The sequence below is a fragment of the Salmo salar genome, chromosome 01 (assembly GCF_965601325.2).
Source record: "Salmo salar chromosome 01, fSalSal1, whole genome shotgun sequence".
NCBI lineage: Eukaryota > Metazoa > Chordata > Actinopteri > Salmoniformes > Salmonidae > Salmo > Salmo salar.
In genome coordinates this window covers 19,237,501-19,260,547 of record NC_138291.1, presented here as the reverse complement: position 1 = coordinate 19,260,547, position 23,047 = coordinate 19,237,501, and the positions used below count along the sequence as shown (strand labels likewise).

General features: G+C 43.2%; 1 protein-coding gene across 4 annotated transcripts in view; it reads right to left on the bottom strand.

Annotated features, from left to right (window-relative positions):
- LOC106570958 (estrogen-related receptor gamma) overlaps positions 1–23,047 on the bottom strand; it is a 264,686-nt gene that overhangs the window by 51,582 nt on the left and 190,057 nt on the right. For 3 of the 4 annotated variants that reach the window (XM_014143900.3, XM_014143597.3, XM_014143813.3), the window contains exons 5-6: positions 11,651–11,761; positions 3,867–4,049 (exon numbers count right to left, since the gene is read on the bottom strand). In XM_014143900.3, coding sequence (XP_013999375.1) covers positions 3,867–4,049; positions 11,651–11,761 — 294 coding nt within the window. The remainder of the gene's footprint in view (positions 1–3,866; positions 4,050–11,650; positions 11,762–23,047) is intronic. The other variant, XM_014143663.3, reaches the window with a different exon arrangement.

The following is a 23,047-nucleotide window of genomic DNA, read 5'->3' as shown; positions in this document are numbered from 1 at the left end:
ATTTGAATCAGTTATAGAACTCATTGCCCTCTATGGTTGTGAGATCTGGGGTCCGCTCACCAACCAAGAATTCACAAAATGGGACAAACACCAAATTGAGACTCTGCATGCAGAATTCTGCAAAAATATCCTCCGTTTACAATGTAAACATAATGCACGCAGAGCAGAATTAGGCCGATACCCTTAAATTACCCGTTCACAATGTCTTTATTCTTTTGGAACTTCTGTGAGTGTAATGCTTACTGTGAAAAAAAATGATATTTTACTTTTGTTTATTATCTACTTCACTTGCTTTGGCAATGTTAACATATGTTTCCTTTGCCAATAAACCCTTAATTTGAAATTGAATTCAGAGAGAGAGGGAAGGGGATTGAAAGAGAGAGAGAAAAGGGGGTGGAAAGAGAGAGAGGGGGGTGGAACGAGCGAGAGAGAGAGAGAGAGAGAGAGAGAGAGAGAGAGAGAGAGAGAGTAATTTTGAATTGACTTTTTCGTATGTCCTTAAATATTTGCTTTCAGCCTGCCTCTGCCCATTTTAGTGTGAGCCAGCCAGCCAGGCAGCCAGGCAGGCCCATCCCCTAACACAGAAACATGACATGCAGCCTAATATGCCAGTAAAGAGACTGTGTGAATTAGGTAAGCCCCTAAATGAGATTCCACACTCTAATCCACATTATAGAGAGTGAAAGCAATTCAGATCTTATATGCTGGTCTGTGTGAGTGTGTGTGTGTGTGTGTGTGTGTGTGTGTGTGTGTGTGTGTGTGTGTGTGTGTGTGTGAGTGTGTGTGTGTGTGTGTGTGTGTGTGTCTGTGTGTGTGTGTGTGTGTGTGTGTGTGTGTGTGTGTGTCTGTCTGTGTGTGTGTGTCTGTGTGTGAGTGTGTTTGTGTTTCATTTTGCGTTCCTAATAGCATATCAAATGTTTGCATAGGTCATATCAGCATGTAAATTATCATACAGACACAGACAGAAACGAAAATACACACACACACACACACACACACACCGCACACACACACACAAAGGAACCCAGCATGAGCGTATTAGAAAACGAATCAGAGGTGAGAAAGTGTGTGTAGCGGCATGTCGCGGGGGTTGACGAGATGAGAAGTGGAGTGTGTTTAAGTGCATCGAGCGACACTCACACACACACACACACACACACACACACACACACACACACACACACACACACACACACACACACACACACACACACACACACACACACACACACACACACACACACACATACACACCACAGCCTCCTCGTTATCCGTCTCTCCCTCTCTCTGCGGCAGCCTCCGTAATACTGAGTGATGTTTACATTAGTTTACAATTTTCCTTCTCCGCGCCTCCGCCGGCACTTAAGCGTGTGGAGCTCTGAGGTGTCAGCGTGCCTCCTAACCACAGTAACAAATTGTTGCCCGTACGACAGACACCTAATGACTAGAAATTAGCCTGACAGTTTGTTACGACTGTTAGCGACAGCACGGACGGATCATGAGTCATAAATTGGTTTCAGCCCTCTCTCTCTCTCTCTCTCTCTCTCTCTCTCTCTCTCTCTCTCATTCTCTCTCTCTGCTCTCTACGGAAGAGGAGGCAGGCAAGGCAGCTTCATCAATTTGATTTAAAAGATGACTGTAGCGTGGAAAGCCCAGACACACAGAAAAGCATGTGAGGTCATCAACTCTAGACCAGTCAGATCTCATAGTTTCTCTTCAAAATTCCACATATTAGGAACGTCTATTTCTAACACATTAATTCCACGTGGTTACAGATTTAAAACAGAAACAAGTGAAAGGATTTTGTTTCTGTAATAATTCTGAATCAAATCAAAATCAATTTCTATTAGTCACCGAATACAAGTGGTGTAGACTTTACCGTGAAATGCTTGCTTGCGAGTGGTTAAGGTTAGGGCTATGGTTTGGGGAAATTTAAAACATTGTGTTGTTTCCATCACCTGTCAGCATGTATTCTGGTATTCTAGACATGGCTGAAGGGAGGGGGTTGAGAAGGGGAAAGGTGGGGGGCAGGCCTTTATGTGTATGTGTTTGTTTGTGTGTGTGTGTGTCTGTCTGTCTCTGTGTGTGTGTGTCTCTCTGTGTGTGTGTGTGTGTGTGTGTGTGTGTGTGTGTGTGTGTGTGTGTGTGTGTGTGTGTGTGTGTGTGTGTGTGTGTGTGTGTGTGTGTGTGTGTGTGTGTGTGTGTGTGTGTGTGTGTGTGTGTGTGTGTGTGGATGGAGAGAGTGAGAGTGTATTGGGGGTCAGGAGACCTGTTAGTAAGAGGCTGATAGAGAATCTGGAAGAGGTATATTTCACTCTGAGAGGAACGACAATCCTGTCTGCTGTGTATGAACAGTAGATCACCTCAACATGTGTGTGTGAGAGCATAAGATCACTTCTCCTTGGATGCAGTGTGGTTTTCATCATGATTTGGTGGCAACCCCTGCCTCCCACACACACACACACACACACACACACACACACACACACACACACACACACACACACACACACACACACACACACACACACAGAGAGAGAGAGATGAGAGGAGCGAGAGATGACAAGCTCCTCCATCGTGGCAGAATTCCTCAGTCTAATCCTGCCATCATCTCTCCTCCGCCGAGCAATCGCTCCACACCCAGTGCACACACACAGCTATGTCTGCTCTAACACACACACACACACACACACACACACACACACACACACACACACACACACACACACACACACACACACACACACACACACGCAATCTTCACAGCGCTCCATCCTCTTCTGTGTATCTGCATGGCAGAGCGGTACTGGTCTATAAACACACGCATAATGTGTGCTTGTGTGTGTGTGGGTTTGTTTGTGTGTGGGTTTGTTTGTGTGATTTAAATATATATATATTTTTTTGTTTTTTTTTATTAAACCATTATTTAACCAGTCAAGTCAGTTAAGAAAGAATTACTATTTATAATGATTGCACGGATGTGATACAGCCTGGATACAAACCAGGGACTGTAGTGACACCTACTTATACTGAGATGCAGTTCCTTAAACCACTGCGCCACTCGGAAGTGTACTTCCATCTCTCACTTGGTGTGAATGTGTGTACACTATCTGTGTCTCTGTACATCTTGACAAGAAAACAAATACTGTTGTGACAGCCCCTGTCTCCCTCCATCCTTCCTCCCCAGCTTTTAGTTTTAATCTGACTATATTCTCTGTAATCTAGGCTAATCAGAGATTTCCCTTGCCTCTGTACAGCACCTCACAGCTAGAACCAGTCAACCCACAAACCAAGATTAGCTATTTGCCCCACACACACACTTATGGGTGCACAAGAAAAGGTTGAAACACACACACACACACGCACACACACAGAGCTCCGACTCAGATTAACGGGAAAGGAAGAGCTTTGTTAAGGAGATTAAGGGAAATGTTCCTTTCTGTCTGCTGAACACACATGGAAGAGTGGTCATGAGAGCAGTGGTGAGGTGGGGGTGAGGTCAGCACGACGGTCTTACCAGGGATGAGCTCTGCCAGAACAAGTATGTTGACAGTCTTTGTGTTGGTGTTTTAGGTGACTTTGTGTACCAGGGGTATATTTGACTAAGCGTGTGCGTCAGTGAGTTTTACCTGGGATGTTCTCATCCAAATTAATGTTGATTCTGTGTGTGTGTATGGCTGTACCTGGGATTTGCACAGTGTGTGTGTGTGTGGGAGTGTGTGTGTGTATATATGTAATCCTGTACCTGGGATGTTCTCAGCCCAGTCGATGTGTCTGGGTACCTGTGATGGGCTTAGTGTGTGTGTGTGTGTGTGTGTGTGTGTGTGTGTGTGTGTGTGTGTGTGTGTGTGTGTGTAAGCCCGTACCTGGGATGTGTTTGGCCCAGCCAATGTTGACCACCAGCTCTCTGTCAGCCAGGTCACACAGCGTGGTCAGGGCCTTGATGTCACTGTCGGGGACAGTGGGGTCTGGCATGGCGTAGATCTTCTCTGGTTCAGCCACCAGCAGGTGCGACACGATCTTGTTATCTGCAAGGCAGCCAAAGGGAACTGGGTGACCACCGAGAGAGAACAGAAAGACAGGGTCAAATCAACACACACCCACACATGGAGAAAACTCAGGAGATGATCACCATCATGCTGTGTTGTTAATATCACAACCAAATAGGCTTAAGTGATGGATATGTGTACGTTCTACTGGTATGTGTACGTTCTACTGATATGTGTACGTTCTACTGATATGTGTACGTTCTACTGGTATATGTACGTTCTACTGGTATGTGTACGTTCTACTGATATGTGTACGTTCTACTGGTGTGTGTACGTTCTACTGGTATGTGTACGTTCTACTGGTATGTGTACGTTCTACTGATATATGTACGTTCTACTGGTATGTGTACGTTCTACTGGTATGTGTACATTCTACTGATATCTGTACGTTCTACTGATATATGTACGTTCTACTGATATATGTACGTTCTACTGGTATGTGTACGTTCTACTGATATATGTACGTTCTACTGGTATGTGTACGTTCTACTGGTATGTGTACATTCTACTGATATATGTACGTTCTACTGGTGTGTGTACGTTCTACTGATATATGTACGTTCTACTGGTATGTGTACGTTCTACTGGTATGTGTACATTCTACTGGTATGTGTACGTTCTACTGGTATTTGTACGTTCTACTGGTATGTGTACATTCTACTGATATGTGTACGTTCTACTGGTATTTGTACGTTCTACTGGTATGTGTACGTTCTACTGGTATGTGTACGTTCCAGTGGTATGTGTACGTTCTACTTGTATGTGTACGTTCTACTGGTACGTGTTCTGATATGTTTACTTTCTACTGGTATGTGTACTGATATGTGTACGTTCTACTGGTATGTGTACGTTCCAGTGGTATGTGTACGTTCTACTGGTATGTGTACGTTCTACTGGTATGTGTACGTTCTACTGGTATGTGTACGTTCTACTGGTATTTGTACGTTCTACTGGTATGTGTATGTTCTACTGGTATGTGTACGTTCTACTGGTATATGTACGTTCTACTGGTATGTGTACGTTCTGCTGATATGTGGAAATTCTACTGGTATGTGTACGTTCTACTGGTATGTGTATGTTCTACTGGTATGTGTACGTTCCACTGGAATGTGTATGTTCTATTGGTATGTGTACGTTCTACTGGTATGTGTACGTTCTACTGGTATGTGTACGTTCTATTGGTATGTGTACATTCTACTGGTATGTGTATGTTCTACTGTTATGTGTACATTCTACTGGTATGTGTACGTTCCAGTGGTATGTGTACGTTCTACTTGTATGTGTACGTTCTACTGGTACGTGTTCTGATATGTTTACTTTCTACTGGTATGTGTACTGATATGTGTACGTTCTACTGGTATGTGTACGTTCCAGTGGTATGTGTACGTTCTACTTGTATGTGTACGTTCTACTGGTACGTGTTCTGATATGTTTACTTTCTACTGGTATGTGTACTGATATGTGTACGTTCTACTGGTATGTGTACGTTCCAGTGGTATGTGTACGTTCTACTTGTATGTGTACGTTCTACTGGTACGTGTTCTGATATGTTTACTTTCTACTGGTATGTGTACTGACATGTGTATGTTCTACTGATATGTCTACTGATATGTGTACGTTCTACTGGTATGTGTACGTTCTACTGGTATGTGTACGTTCTACTGGTATGTGTATGTTCTACTGGTATGTGTACGTTCTACTGGTATGTGTATGTTCTACTGGTATGTGTACGTTCTACTGATATGTGTACGTTCTACTGGTATGTGTACGTTCTACTGGTATGTGTATGTTCTACTGGTATGTATATGTTCTACTAGTATGTGTACGTTCTACTGGTATGTGTACGTTCTACTGGTACGTGTTCTGATATGTTTACTTTCTACTGGTATGTGTACTGACATGTGTACGTTCTACTGATATGTCTACTGATATGTGTACGTTCTACTGGTATGTGTACGTTCTACTGGTATGTGTACGTTCTACTGGTATGTGTACGTTCTACTGGTATGTGTATGTTCTACTGGTATGTATATGTTCTACTAGTATGTGTACGTTCTACTGGTATGTGTAGATTCTACCGGTATGTGTACGTTCTACTGATATGTGTACATTCTACTGATATGTGTACGTTCTACTGGTATGTTTACGTTCTACTGATATGTGAATGTTATACTGGTATGTGTACATTTTACTGACATGTGTTCGTTCTACTGATATGTGTACGTTCTACTGGTGTTTATATGTTCTACTGGTTTGTGTATGTTCTACTGGTATGTGTACGTTCTACTGGTATGTGTACGTTCTATTGGTATGTATATGGTCTACTGGTATGTGTACGTTCTACTGATATGTGTACGTTCTACTGATATGTGTACGTTCTACTGGTATGTTTACGTTCTACTGGTATGTGTACGTTCTCCTGGTATGTGTACGTTCTACTGGTATGTTTACATTCTACTGGTATCTGTACGTTCTACTGGTATGTTTACGTTCTACTGGTATGTGTAAATTCTACTGATATGTGAATGTTATACTGGTATGTGTACGTTCTACTGGTATGTTTACGTTCTACTGGTATGTGTACGTTCTACTGGTATGTTTACGTTCTACTGGTATGTGTAAATTCTACTGATATGTGAATGTTATACTGGTATGTGTACGTTCTACTGATATGTGTACGTTCTCCTGGTATATGTACGTTCTACTGGTATGTGTACATTCTACTGATATGTGTACGTTCTACTGGTATGTGTACGTTCTACTGGTATTTGTACGTTCTACTGGTATGTGTACATTCTACTGATATGTGTACGTTCTACTGGTATTTGTACGTTCTACTGGTATGTGTACGTTCTACTGGTATGTGTACGTTCCAGTGGTATGTGTACGTTCTACTTGTATGTGTACGTTCTACTGGTACGTGTTCTGATATGTTTACTTTCTACTGGTATGTGTACTGATATGTGTACGTTCTACTGGTATGTGTACGTTCCAGTGGTATGTGTACGTTCTACTGGTATGTGTACGTTCTACTGGTATGTGTACGTTCTAATGGTATGTGTACGTTCTACTGGTATTTGTACGTTCTACTGGTATGTGTATGTTCTACTGGTATGTGTACGTTCTACTGGTATGTGTACGTTCTACTGGTATGTGTACGTTCTGCTGATATGTGGAAATTCTACTGGTATGTGTACGTTCTACTGGTATGTGTATGTTCTACTGGTATGTGTACGTTCCACTGGAATGTGTATGTTCTATTGGTATGTGTACGTTCTACTGGTATGTGTACGTTCTACTGGTATGTGTACGTTCTATTGGTATGTGTACATTCTACTGGTATGTGTATGTTCTACTGTTATGTGTACATTCTACTGGTATGTGTACGTTCCAGTGGTATGTGTACGTTCTACTTGTATGTGTACGTTCTACTGGTACGTGTTCTGATATGTTTACTTTCTACTGGTATGTGTACTGATATGTGTACGTTCTACTGGTATGTGTACGTTCCAGTGGTATGTGTACGTTCTACTTGTATGTACGTTCTACTGGTACGTGTTCTGATATGTTTACTTTCTACTGGTATGTGTACTGACATGTGTATGTTCTACTGATATGTCTACTGATATGTGTACGTTCTACTGGTATGTGTACGTTCTACTGGTATGTGTACGTTCTACTGGTATGTGTATGTTCTACTGGTATGTGTACGTTCTACTGGTATGTGTATGTTCTACTGGTATGTGTACGTTCTACTGATATGTGTACGTTCTACTGGTATGTGTACATTCTACTGGTATGTGTACGTTCTCCTGGAATATGTACGTTCTACTGGTATGTTTACGTTCTACTGGTATGTGTACGTTCTACTGGTATGTTTACGTTCTACTGGTATGTGTAAATTCTACTGATATGTGAATGTTATACTGGTATGTGTACGTTCTACTGGTATGTTTACGTTCTACTGGTATGTGTACGTTCTACTGGTATGTTTACGTTCTACTGGTATGTGTAAATTCTACTGATATGTGAATGTTATACTGGTATGTGTACGTTCTACTGGTATGTTTATGTTCTACTGGTATGTGTACGTTCTACTGGTATGTGTACGTTCTACTGATATGTGTAAATTCTACTGATATGTGAATGTTATACTGGTATGTGTACGTTCTACTGGTATGTGTACGTTCTACTGATATGTGTATGTTCCACTGGTATATGTACGTTCTACTGGTATGTGTACATTCTACTATTGGGACAGTTTGAATCAAGTTGGCACAGTGAACTAGAGGGGCATAGACAGGGCAGTGACAGAGGCATTGTTTCACACAAAAGAAGACGGCACGGGGAGTGTTTATCATGTAGGACACAGGGAAAGTTAAATAAAACAAAAACAATTCCAATGAAATCATATCTGCAGATGAGCTTGCTACGGACAATTAGTAGCAGTCTCACTCCTGTATTCAAATGAATCTGCTGCTTAATCATGCAGCCAGATGACAGATGATCATGATGAGCTACTGAACCAAAATACCACTGAGATGGAGAGAGAGAGAGAGGGGAGAGAGGGGAGAGAGAGGGGAGAGAGAGAGAGAGAGAGGGGAGAGAGGGGATTGAGGGAGGGGGGAGAGGGAGAGAGAGAGAGAGATGGAGAGAGAGATGGAGAGAGAGAGATGGAGAGAGAGAGAGATGAGAGAGAGGTGAGAGGGAATATAGAGAGATGGAGAGAGAGGAGAGAGAGGGGGGATATAGAGAGATGGAGAGAGATGAGAGAGCGGGGAATATAGATAGATGGAGAGAGAGATGGAGAGAGAGGAGAGAGAGGGGGAGATAGAGAGAGAGGAGAGAGAGGAGAGGAGGGAGAGAGAGGAGAGAGAGAGATGGAGAGAGGAAAGAGCGAGAGATAGAGAGAGAGGAGAGTGAGGGGGAGTGGAGAGAGAGGAGAGAGGGGGGTATAGAGAGATGGGGAGATAGGAGTGAGAGAGAGGAGGAGAGAGAGGGGGAGTATAGAGAGATGGAGAGAGAGAAGCGAGAGGGGGATATGGAGAGAGAGGAGAGAGAGGGGGAGATAGATTGATGGATTGGTGGAGTCACAAAAAGAGAGAGAAAGAGACATTTGAAAGAGAGTGAGAGAAAGGGGAAGAGTGAGAGAGGGAAGAGAGAGGGGTGGGAGAGAGAGACAGGGATGAGAGAGAGAGGGAAGAAAGAGGGGTGGGAGGGAGAGACAGGGATGAGAGAGAGAGAGGGAAGAGAGAGGGGTGGGAGGGAGAGACAGGGATGAGAGAGAGAGGGAAGGGAGAGATGGAGGCACAAAAATAGATAAAGACACAAAGTCGAGATAGAGAGAGCACGTGAGAAAAAGAGAGGTGGAGAGAAGAAGATAGGTAGAGCTAGATAGATGGATAGAGTGAGGCAGAGAGGGTGTTGTTTGCATATCGACCAGAGCAGCCCCTACTCCAGGGACAGAGACAGAGAGAGAGAAAGAGAGAGTGGCTAGACTAGAGCTCTATCAGTCTGTAGCTAAATCTTATTTAATGTTTCCTTAATTACAATCAATGCCACCCCATTTCATCTCCCCTAGCCTTTGTTATGTGTGGATAATCAATGTGGACGGCTGGTTTGGCCTGGGTTCTACTAGGGCTGATACTGTAGGTATTCACCATACTGACTCAATAAGTGCTAATACACTCCTCTTATGAACAATAGTGGGGAATGGATATTTCTTCACGTCTGTAAATAAATCTAGTGTTGGAATGTTGAAGACAGCGAAGCAAAAATTCTGATCCACTGATTAGCTTGAATTGTGTTTCACTTTGGTGACATTGAGAGAGAGAGAGCAAGAGTGAGAGACAGAAAGAGATATATATATCTATATATATTTCTCTCTCTCTCTCTCTCTATATATATATATATATATATATATATATATATATATATATATATATATATATATATATATATATATATATAGAGAGAGAGAGAGAGAGAGAGAGAGAGAGAGTAAAGCCTGTGTTGGCTAGCAGTAGGATCAGGATCAGGTGGGATAAAGCCAAGGGGTTACTCCTGTGTTGGCTAGCAGTAGGATCAGGATCAGGTGGGATAAAGCCAAGGGGTTACTCCTGTGTTGGCTAGCAGTAGGATCAGGATCAGGTGGGATAAAGCCAAGGGGTTACTCCTGTGTTGGCTAGCAGTAGGATCAGGATCAGGTGGGATAAAGCCAAGGGGTTACTCCTGTGTTGGCTAGCAGTAGGATCAGGATCAGGTGGGATAAAGCCAAGGGGTTACTCCTGTGTTGGCTAGCAGTAGGATCAGGATCAGGTGGGATAAAGCCAAGGGGTTACTCCTGTGTTGGCTAGCAGTAGGATCAGGATCAGGTGGGATAAAGCCAAGGGGTTACTCCTGTGTTGGCTAGCAGTAGGATCAGGATCAGGTGGGATAAAGCCAAGGGGTTACTCCAGCAGCCACATTCCTAATGTGATTTTCCCTCCAATAATTCTTCTAATTATTTCTTCAGCTTTTATGCAGTACAGCATATTGTGTTCCACAAGAATATGCTAGCTGTCACGAATTCCACCGAAGGTGGCTCCCCTGCCTGCTCGGGCGGCGCTCGACGGTCGTTGTCACCGGCCTACTAGCCGCCGCTGATCCCTTTTTCCTTTTCGTTTGGTAGGTCTTATTGTTTGCACCTGTTCCTCATTTGGTTCTCTTGATTTATGGTTATTTAAGCCTGTTTAGCCCGCCCAGGTTTGTGCGGGATTATTTTGCATCAGAGTGTGTTTTGTTATTGGATGTGCTGGCGATCGACAAGTATTATTTTATATGCATGCTGTGTACCTGTTGTTCTGGGCACTTTGCATTTTTCACGCCGGTTGTGTTGGCGTCGACCGTTTTGTGTTTATTGGAATAAACACACATTTCCTTACCTCTGCTCTCTGCGCCTGACTCCTACCACCACTCCTAGCAGTTACTGACACTAGCATTAAGTAAAAGGGTTTATGAGACAGAGCTGGTAAGCACCTCGCGGGGAGAGGAGAGTAGAGAGGAAAGAGGAGAGAGGAGAGGGGAGAGAGGAGAGTATCAGAGATAGCGTCTGTCTGTTTGCCCAATGAGTGGCAGATGGCTGGTGAGAGAGAAGGAGAGAGAAAGAAAGGGAGAGTGGTAACGTTGGTTTGATACGAAAAAGTACAAAATGTATGCACTCGCTACTGTAAGTCACTCTGGATAAGAGCATCGGCTAAATGACTAGAAAGTAAATGTAGTGATGTCTTTGCCAGATTGGATTAAATCTGGATTAGGCCTCTCTCTCTCTTTTCATCTCCCTCTCTATCACTTTCCAATGTCGCTTCATCACTTGCCCTTGCGTTCTCATACACTCATTTCCCCTCTCAGAAAGTTACACCATATCTGTTCACATTAATATTTACGTCTCTCTCTCTTTCCTTCTCCCAATCTCTCCTTCAAAAAACCCTCCAAGGTGTGATCATGTGTATAAATACCAGGAAGAAACATCTCCGCAATATCTGTGTGTGTGTTTTCAAAATATATATGTGTGTGTGTGGGTGGGTGGGTGTGTGTGTGTATGTATGTGTGTGTGTCCTTACATGGCTTTTTGGGAGGCAGGGCCAGTTGAGGGTTGAGGTAAGGACTGTTCTCAGCATCTATCCGGCGCTTGTACTTCTGTCTGCCACCACGCACCCGGTCCAGCCGCACACCTAGAAAGACAGACAGACAGACAGACAGACAGACAGACAGACAGACAGACAGACAGACAGACAGACAGACAGACAGACAGACAGACAGACAGACAGACAGACAGACAGACAGACAGACAGACAGACAGACAGACAGACAGACAGACAGACAGACAGACAGACAGACAGACAGACAGACAGACAGACAGACAGACAGACAGAGGTTAGAGATTAAACAGTTACATATGAGCAAAGCTAGATCATAACCAGGGAGAAGAAGAGGAAATAGATGTGTGTGTTTTGTGATTGTTCTGGTTGTTATCATCCCTTTATAACAGTGTCCTGTGGCCTTAGCCAGTCGCTAATTTATCAAGGTGCTATAGCAGTAAAACGATATCTAGTGTTTCTCTCTCTCCCTACCCCCCCTCTCTCTCGCTTGTCTTTCCACCTTAAAGACCTATCTCTGTCTTTAATTAATTGACACACAAAGGAGCCCTAATTTAATTATGCACAGCTCTCCAGGGATTGGCTGTTTCCTTGGTTACCACTTAAAGGTGGACAGGGAGAGGCCCATGTTATGTTGTGATGTGAGAGGAGAGGAGATAAGAGCAGAGGAGAGGAGATAAGAGCAGAGGAGAGGAGAGTAGGTGTAGTGGAGGATCCTGTTCTCCCTAGAGAACTCTCTGCTGTCAGAGACAACATGCTGAATTAGGAAGTTTCAAAAGGAACCACACACACACTCATGAACGCACCCCCCAAACACACACCTTTCTCTACCTTTCTACTATGGTCGATTAAAAAAATGAACACACACACACACTACTCTCCCCCCAGAATAGACAGTGGTCTTAGTAAGATGTCACATTAGTGACATGGTGAGTTTCTAGCGTAGACAGAGAAATGTCAAGGCCCACGACACAGAGCTGTTGTCAGCTTCTGCTGCTAACAAGCTGTAACCAGATACACTTACTCACACGCGCACACACACACAAACACACACACCTACAGTGCCTTGCAAAAGTATTCATCCCCCTTGGTGTTTTTCCTATTCTGTTGCATTACAACCTGTAATTTAAATATATTTTTATTTGGATTTCATGTAATGGACATATACAAAATTGGTGAAGTGAAATGAAAAAAATTACTTGTTTAAAAAAAATGATACATAATATAGAACGGAAAAGTGGTGCGTGCATATGTATTCAGCCCCTTCGCTATGAAGCCCACAATAAGATCTGGTGCAACCAATTACCTTCAGAAATCACATAATTAGTTAAATAAAGTCCACCTGTGTGCAATCTAAGTGTCACATGATCTGTCACATGACCTCAGTATATATACACCTGTTCTGAAAGGCACCAGAGTCTGCAACACCACCAAGCAAGCGGCACCACGAAGACCAAGGAGCTCTCCAAACAGGTCAGGGACAAAGTTGTGGAGAAGTACAGATTAGGGTTGGGTTATAAAAATTATCTGAAACTTTAAACATCCCACGGAGGACCGTTAAATCCATTATTAAAAAATGGAAAGGATATGGCACCACATCAAATCTGCCAAGAGAGGGCCGCCAACCAAAACTCACGGGCCAGGCAAAGAGGGCATTAATCGGAGAGGCAACAAAGAGATCAAAGATACCCCTGAAGGAGCTGCAAAGCTCCACAGTGGAGATTGGAGTATCTGTCCATAGGACCACCTTAAGCCGTACACTCCACAGAGCTGGGCTTTACGGAAGAGTGACCAGAAAAAAACATTGCTTATGAAAAAAATTGGTGTTCGCCAAAAGGCATGTGGGAGACTCCCCAAACATATGGAAGAAGGAACTCTGGTCAGATGAGACTAAAATGTAGCTTTTTGGCCATCAAGGAAAACGCTATGTCTGGCGCAAACCCTACACCTCTCATCACCCCGAGAATACCATCCCCACAGTGAAGCATGGTGGTGGATGTTTTTCATCGGCAGGGACTGGGAAACTGGTCAGAATTGAAGGAATGATGGATAGCGCTAAATACAGGGACATTTTTGAGGGAAACCTGTTTCAGTCTTCCAGAGATTTGAGACTGGGACAGAGGTTGACCTTCCAGCAGGACAATGACCCTAAGTATAGTGCTAAAGAAACACTCAAGTGGTTTAAGGGAAACATTTAAATGTCTTGGAATGGCCGAGTCAAAGCCCAGACCTCAATCCAATTGAGAATCTGTGGTATGACTTAAAGACTGCTATACACCAGCAGAACCCATCCAACTTGAAGGAGCTGGAGCAGTTTTGCCTTGAAGAATGGGCAAAAATCTCAGTGGCTAGATGTGCCAAGCTTATAGAGACATACCACAAGAGACTTGCAGCTGTAATTGCTGCAAAAGGTGGTTCAATAAAGTATTAACTTTGGGAGGGTGAATAGTTACGTTTTCTGTTTTTCTGTCTTATTTCTTGTTTGTTTCACAATGAAACATATTTTGCATCTTCAAAGTGGTAGGCATGTTGTCTAAATCAAATTATATAAACACCCCAAAAATCTATTTTAATTCCAGGTTGTAACACAACAAAATAGGAAAAATGCCAAAGGGGGGGTGAATACTTTCGCAAGCCACTGTATAATGAAAAACATGCACATTGCAGGCTGACATGCAAGGTTTGATGGCTTTCACATTCTGTATGGCCAGCTACAGGACTGTAACACATTTATAGGTGTCCTAACTGAGAGAGAGAGAGCTATATATATATATATATATATATATATATATATATATATATATATATATATATATATATATATATAGAGGGAGAGAGAGAGAGAGGAGTGGGATTGAAGGAGAGAGGGAGGGCTAAGGGGAATTGGAGGAGAGGAGAGAAATGGAGGAGAGGAGTGAAACCCATAGGAGTAGTGACAGAGAGGAAATTCATTTCATCATGTCATAAATCTGGGCCTGATTACAAGACACTTAGGGTTTTAATTAAGGAAGCAGACAGATAGGCCTATTGTCTGACTGGAGCGTTCTCTTCCTTTTAAATGATCCTCTTCTCTTGGGCCTTTACTAGAAACCCACAGATGACCATAAAGACATTACAAGACTTGTTGAGGATTTCATAGCGGTGTTAGAATCCCTTCTGGCATCTAGTGAATTTATAGGGAAGGAGTGGGATGGAGAGAGGGAGGGGAGAAGGGGAGGGGGTAGAGGGAGAGGGAAGGAGAGATAAAGGGGGTAAATGTAGAGGGAGAGGGATGGAGAGAGGGAGGGGGACTCTTACTCTCACAGTACATTAATACAAAGGTGGAGTGGAGGAAGGAAGAAGAGACGCGATAGATGACTAGGAGATGAGGAGATGAGGAGAGATAGATGACTAGGAGAGGAGGAGATGAGGAGAGATAGATGACTAGGAGACGAGGAGATGAGGAGAGCTAGATGACTAGGAGAGGAGGAGATGAGGGGAGATAGATGACTAGGAGAGGTGGAGATGAGGAGAGATAGATGACTAGGAGAGGAGGAGATGAGGAGAGATAGATGACTAGGAGACGAGGAGATGAGGAGAGATAGATGACTAGGAGAGGAGGAGATGAGGAGAGATAGATGACTAGGAGAGGAGGAGATGAGGAGAGATAGATGACTAGGAGATGAGGAGATGAGGAGAGATAGATGACTAGGAGAGGAGGAGATGAGGAGAGATAGATGACTAGGAGAGGAGGAGATGGGGAGAGATAGATGACTAGGAGAGGAGGAGATGAGGAGAGATAGATGACTTGGAGACGAGGAGATAAGGAGAGATAGATGACTAGGAGAGGAGGAGATGAGGAGAGATAGATGACTAGGAGAGGAGGAGATGAGGGGAGATAGAAGTTTTTTTTTAATGTTTTTTTTTCCTCTTTATTTAACCAGGTAGGCATGTTGAGAACAAGTTCTCATTTACAACTGCGACCTGGCCAAGATAAAGCAAAGCAGTTCGACACATACAACAACACAGAGTTACACATGGAATAAACAAACATACAGTCAATAATACAGTAGAAAAAAAGTCTACAGTGTGCAAATGAGGTAAGATAAGGGAGGTAAGGCAACGAATAGGCCATGGTCGCGAAGTAATTACAATATAGCAATTAAACACTGGAATGGAAGATGTGCAGAAGAGGAATGTGCAAGTAGAGATACTGGGGTGCAAAGGAGCAAGATAAATAAATAAATAACAGTATGGGGATGAAGTAGTTGGATGGGCTGTTTACAGATGGGCTATGTACAGGTGCAGTGATCTGTGAGCTGCTCTGACAGCTGCTGCTTAAAGCTATTGAGGGAGATATGAGTCTCCAACTTCAGTGATTTTTGCAGTTTGTTCCATTCATTGGCAGCAGAGAATTGGAAGGAAAGGTGGCCAAAGGGGGAATTGGCTTTGGGGGTCACCAGTGAGATTTACCTGCTGGAGCGCGTGCTACGGGTGGGTGCTGCTATGGTGACCAGTGAGCTGAGATAAGGCAGGGCTTTACCTAGCAGAGACTTGTAGATGACCTGGAGCCAGTGGGTTTGGCGATGAGTATGAAGCGAGGGCCAGCCAACGAGAGCGAACAGGTCGCAGTGGTGGGTAGTTTTGGTGACAAAACGGATGGCACTGTGATAGACTGCATCCAATTTGTTGAGTAGAGTGTTGGAGGCTATTTTGTAAATGACATCGCCGAAGTCGAGGATCGGTAGGATAGTCAGTTTTACGAGGGTATGTTTGGCAGCATGAGTGAAGGATGCTTTGTTGGGAAATAGGAAGCCGATTCTAGATTTAATTTTGGATTGGAGATGTTTAATGTGAGTCTGGAAGGAGAGTATACAGTATACCCAGACACCTAGGTATTTGTAGTTGTCCACATATTCTAAGTCAGAACGGGCGGGCTGGTGCGGGCAGCGATCGGCTGAAGAGCGTGCATTTAGTTTTACTTGCATTTAAGAGCAGTTGGAGGCCACGGAAGGAGAGTTGTATGGCATTGAAGCTCGTCTGGAGGTTAGTTAACACAGTGTCCAAAGAAGGGCCAGAAGTATACAGATGACTAGGAGAGATGAGAAGATGTGGAGAGAAGGGGTGAGATGGTGTGTGTGTGTGTGTGACACTACATGTCCGTTTAGCAGGGTGTGATAAGTGTACTTATTAACCCCCCTGAAATGTTACATCTTTAAAATGCTTAAGGTGCACACACACACACACACACACACACACACACACACACACACACACACACACACACACACACACACAGTAGTTTGGCGTGGGCGTGTGTGTGGGCGTGTGTGTGTGTGTGTGTGTGTGTGTGTGTGTGTGTGTGTGTGTGTGTGTGTGTGTGTGTGTGTGTGTGTGTGTGTGTGTGTGTGTGTGTGTGTGTGTGTGAGCCAGAGAGAGATGAAGTGAAACAGACTGGTCTTGCATCCGGACAGGCTGAACAGCTTCTTCACTCGCTTTGAGGATAACACAGTGCCACCGACGCGGCCTGCTACCAAGGACTGTGGGTTCTCCTTCTCTGTGGCTGACGTGAGTAAGACATTTAAACGTGTTAACCTGTTAACCCCGCATGGCTGCCGGTCCAGATGGCATCCCTAGCCGCTTCCTCAGAGCATGCGCAGACCAGCTGGCTGGAGTGATTACGGACATATTCAATCTCTCCCTATCCCAGTCTGTTGTCCTCACATGCTTCAAGATGGCCACCATTGTTCCTGTACCCAAGAAAGCAAACTAAATGACTATCGCCCCGTAGCACTCACTTCTGTCATCATCAAGTGCATTGAGAGACTAGTTAAGGATCATAGCACCTCTACCTTACCTGCCACCCTAGACCCACTTCAACTTGTTTACCACCCCTATAGATCCACAGACGATGCAATCGCCATTGCACTGCACACTGCCCTATCCCATCTGGACAAGAGGCATAGCTATGTAAGAATGCTGTTCATTGACTATAGCTCAGCATTCAACACCATAGTACCCTCCAAGCTCATCATTAAGCTCGAGGCCATGGGTCTGAACCCCGCCCTGTGCAACTGGGTCCTGAACATCCTGACGTGTCGCCCCCAGGTGGTGAAAAAAACACCTCCACTTCGCTGATACTCAACACTGGGACCACAAGGAACAAGGCCTGTTCACCCTGCTGTCATCCAGAAGGCGAGGTCAGTACAGGTGCATCAAAGCTGGGACCGAGAGACTGAAAAACAGCTTCTATCTCAAGGCCATCAGACTGTTAAATTCTGATAGCCATCACAAGCACATTAGAGGCTGCTGCCCTATATACATGGACTTGGAATCACTGGCCCCTTTAATAATGGAACACCGGTCCCTTTAATAATGTTTACAGTTTTTGCCTTACTCATCTCATATGTATTTATTATTATTATGATTTACTGTATTCTATCCTATTCTACTGTATTTTAGTCTATGCCACTCTGACATCGCTCGTCCAAATATTTATATATTCTTAATTCCATTCCTTTACTTTAGATTGTGTATATTGTTAGATATTACTGTCAGATATTACTGCACTGTTGGAGCTAGAAACACAAGCATTTCACTACACCCGCAATAACATCTGCTAAAAACCTGTATGTGACAAATACACATTTGATTTGATTTGATTTTGATTTCTATGTGATTGTTTCTCAGTGTGTGTGGAGCGTCTGTTGATTGTCGGCTGACAGAGAGCATGTTCACTGCTTTGGTTTATATTAAAACGCTGGGGGAATCATGTCACTGTGTGTGTGTAGGTATGTGTGGGGTGTGTGTGTGTTAAAACACTAGGGCAATTGTGTCACTAGGGCCTGCATACACACCTGGCATTACTGCTAGGCCTCATAAAGCCTTGTGTAAAGCCCTATCCCTTCTTTCCTCTCTCCTCCCTCTTCTCTTCCCCCTCATCCCCCGCTCCTCTTCCCCTCTCATCCTCTCTCCTCTTCCCCTCTCATCCCCCTCACCTTTTGCCCTCTCCCCCCACTAACAGTTGGCTTATAAAGCCAACAGCCGCGTGTCTCTGTGAAATACACCCCCACTGCTACAAAATAAAATCTCCCAACCTTAGCTCTTTAATTGCACGCATGTGCACACGCACATGCACAGTGGTCAATGAGCCACCACCATGCTTGCGTCTAAGGCAGTACTAGCCGCTTGTGAAGGCATCTTAATCAAGCTCCGTGCTAAGCCAAGAGATGAACTACCTTACACCAGAAAATACATGCCATGCTGTCCTCTGCCTGTTTCCCTTTTCTTTTCCTCCGAGTCTTCCTCTCTTCCCTCTATTCTCTCCCTCCGCTGCACTCCCTCTCTCTGTATCAGGAAGGATTCCCTTGCTTTCCAGGTCTCTGATTTGTTCAAGCCATAAGGCCCCTGCGTGTTTCTCTGTTTTCTCATTTCAATGCTCCGCTTTTCTTTTATTCTCCTCCTCTCCTTTTTCATTCTTTCCATTACAGGCCCACTGTGGTTTTCTAGCAGGCAGCAGAGTGGAACACCCATGGGTCCTGAGGAAGGACCCAAGCACTCAGAGAAACGGAGTGGTGCCTCAATCCCAAACGCTGTGGTTTACCAAAACACAAAGTCACACACACAGAAAGACACAAACACACAATGACTAATTAACCACCTGGCCAACAGAGCAGACCAGATAAGTCCTGTGTGTGTGTGTGTGTGTGTGTGTGTGTGTGTGTGTGTGTGTGTGTGTGTGTGTGTGTGTGTGTGTGTGTGTGTGTGTGTGTGTGTGTGTGTGTGTGTGTGTGTGTGTGTGTGTGTGTGTGTGTGTGTGTATTCGTATTGTCATGATACTGTAATTTGTACTTCGATACCAATACCAGGTTTAGTACAACGGTACTCACAATACTCGATACCATCGTGACACTTCATACCAAAACGATACTCGACACCATCATGATACTCGACACCATCACGATACTCGACACCATCATGATACTCGATAACATCACGCTACTCGATACCATCACGATACTCGACACCATCATGATACTCGATAACATCACGCTACTCGATACCATCACGATACTCGACACCATCATGATACTCGACACCATCATGATACTCGATACCATCACGATACTCGACACCATCATGATACTCGATACCATCACGATACTCGATACCATCACGATACTCGACACCATCATGATACTCGATACCATCACGATACTCGATACCATCACGATACTCGATAACATCATGATACTCAATACCATCATGATAATCGACACCATCACGATACTTGATACCATCACGATACTCGATAACATCATGATACTCAATAACATCACGATAATCGACACCATCACGATACTCAATACCATCACGGTACTCGATACCATCATGATACTCAATACCATCACGATACTTGATAACATCACGATACTCGGTACCATCACGATACTCGATAACATCACGATACCACAAAAACAACAAAAAGAAGGCATATTATCTAAAGTCACAGAATGGCATTGGATCCAGACAGATAAACTCAGCTACTGCTCTGTTCAATCGTTGGCCATCTTTTGAGTTCAATGTCATTACATTTGAAAAATGTTATGTACATTTATTGGACAGCCATGTATGCATGAATTAATCACTTATACAATCATACAATTAATTTGACTTTGTTTTTACCAATCTGACTACAAAACAACATAACGATAATCATTTATTTGAATGGTAAATCTCTATTGATAAACTGGGCGAATCAAGATGTAGCCTAGTTCTATTCACAATACAGGTGAATGTATATTATTGTCACGCCCTGACCTTAGAGAGCCTTTTTATTTCTCTATCTGGTTAGGTCAGGGTGTGATTTGGGTGGGCATTCTAGTTTTCTATTTCTTTGTTTGCCGGGTATGGTTCCCAATCAGAGGCAGCTGTCTATCGTTGTCTCTGATTGGGGATCATACTTAGGCAGCCTTTTTCCCACCTTAGTTTGTAGGATCTTGTTTTTGGTACTGTGCTGTATGCCCTACGTTACATTACGTTTCGTTTGTATTTGTTTTGTTTTCGGTGTTCATTTTAATAAAGTAATATGTTCGCCTACCATGCTGCACCTTGGTCCAATCCTTCCAATAACGATTGTAACAATTATTCAATAGGAGTGTCTGCATGCACTGAGTTATTGAGCTTGTTTTAGCCGATTTCATGGGGCTATAGATGACAAACAATCCCTTCAATTTCGGATTTATTCTATTGGAAACTGCTAGGAAAACATTATTTTATTGTACTGATCAACAGCATTTGCATAAAAGTAATCTCTTACTTTATTAAAAGAGTGAACTGTCTCTTTAAGAAAGTAATGACATCATTAAAGAGGCATTCACATGAACATTGTAGTCATTTAGTCTCTTATCCAGAGCGACTGGATTCATCTTGAGATAGCTAGGCGGGACAACCACATATCACAGTCATAGGAAGTCATTTTCCCCTCTATAACGTAGAGTCAGTAGAGTCAGAGCTAGAAGAGCAAAAGCTGATCAATTTTATTTTGACTTTGACTTTGGGACTATGGAATCTAGTGGAAACCAGATGAGAGGAGAAGGAGATGAAGAAGTCAATGCATTTTTGGTGGCGAGGGAGACAAAGTGAATTAATGTTTTTGGTGACAAAAAGCTACCATCAGTATATTTTGCATTATGGTTTCAGCTGTAAGCGAGCAAGGAAAATTAGCCGACAATTAAAGCTGGAAGCTACCGGCTTTGTCTAGCATTGTAAAGGTGTTCTAGCCTGTAAGGACATTGTTTTGCGAACAGTAATAAACAGTTTCAAGAGTTCTACATGCCGCGTTGCATTATTCAAGCTGTGCTGATACAGACTTGATCCTCTCAATCACGTGAGACACATTTGACAGAACTACCGAACGCAACAAAAATTCTAGTAGGATATATGGGTATACTGCTCAACACTAGTGTGTGTGTGTTTGTGAAGGTAGGGCCCAGAATATCGGAGCATTGCTTTGAACGTGCAGGGAAAGAGTTCCGCTGGCGTTTGGATCGCCCTCAGACAGGGATTTGCATTCTGGGAAAATGTGCTGACCAGCGGAGAGACGACAGACGTGAGAGACTTAGCAAACACGCTAAGCTGAAGAGAGAGAATGAATTAGTGTGTGTGTGTGTGTGTGTGTGTGTGTGTGTGTGTGTGTGTGTGTGTGTGTGTGTGTGTGTGTGTGTGTGTGTGTGTGTGTGTGTGTGTGTGTGTGTGTGTGTGTGTGTGTGTGTGTGTGTGAGGGATGTGCATGTATGTGTGGATACAGATGACACACTGAATTGACTGCTCCTACCCTTGATTGGATCAGATAAGAATCACTTCAGAAACAAGACCAACAAGTATTTTCTATATCCATTGCCACACCAACATACTGTATTGAACTATTCCCTTCTCTGTCAATAGAAGCCTCTTAGAGGAAGAGGAGGAAGTTGGAAAGAGAGACAGAGTTAGATGAAAAGAGAGAGCCACGGCAGTGTGTGTGTGTGTGTATGCGTGCGTGCGTGTGTGTGTGTGCGTGTGTGTGTGTGTGTGACAGCAGAAGAGCTGACAGAACAGGTACAGAGAGGGGTCATGTCATCGAGTGGTCAAGATACTCTTAACTCCAAGTGGGCTAGCACACAGGGGGCCTGTGATGGAGTGATGAAGCAGGGATGGGTGGAGAGGTATGAACGTCAGCAGATATATTATCATGTATGAAATGAACACTGTTACACTACAGTGTATATTTACTGTTAAAATATAGTATATATTTCCTTTTACAGTATAGTGTATATTTACTGTTAAACTATAGCATATATTTACTGTTACAGTACAGTGTATATTTACTGTTAAACTATAACATATATTTACTGTTACAGTATAGTGTATATTTACTGTTACAATATAGTGTATATTTACTGTTACAGTAGAGTGTGTATATTCTGTTACAGTAGAGTGTGTATATTCTGTTACAGTAGAGTGTGTATATTCTGTTACAGTATAGTGTATATCTTCTGTTACAGTAGAGTGTGTATATTATGTTACAGTATAGTGTACATTTACTGTTACAATATAGTGTATATTTACTGTTACAATATAGTGTATATTTACTGTTACAGTAGAGTGTGTATATTCTGTTAGTGTATATTTCTTGTGTGTATATTTCTTACATGATATCTATCATGTATGAAATGAGGCAAAACACACTAACTAAGAATTTGATAAAAAATCTTTCACCTGTTGTAATATTATCTGATTAATGTGGAATTTAGTTTCCTGACACAAGAACAAGCCATTTGATCAGAAAATATAATTGAGTATCAGAAATTGCTGTCTGTAGGGCCTCCCGAATGATGCAGT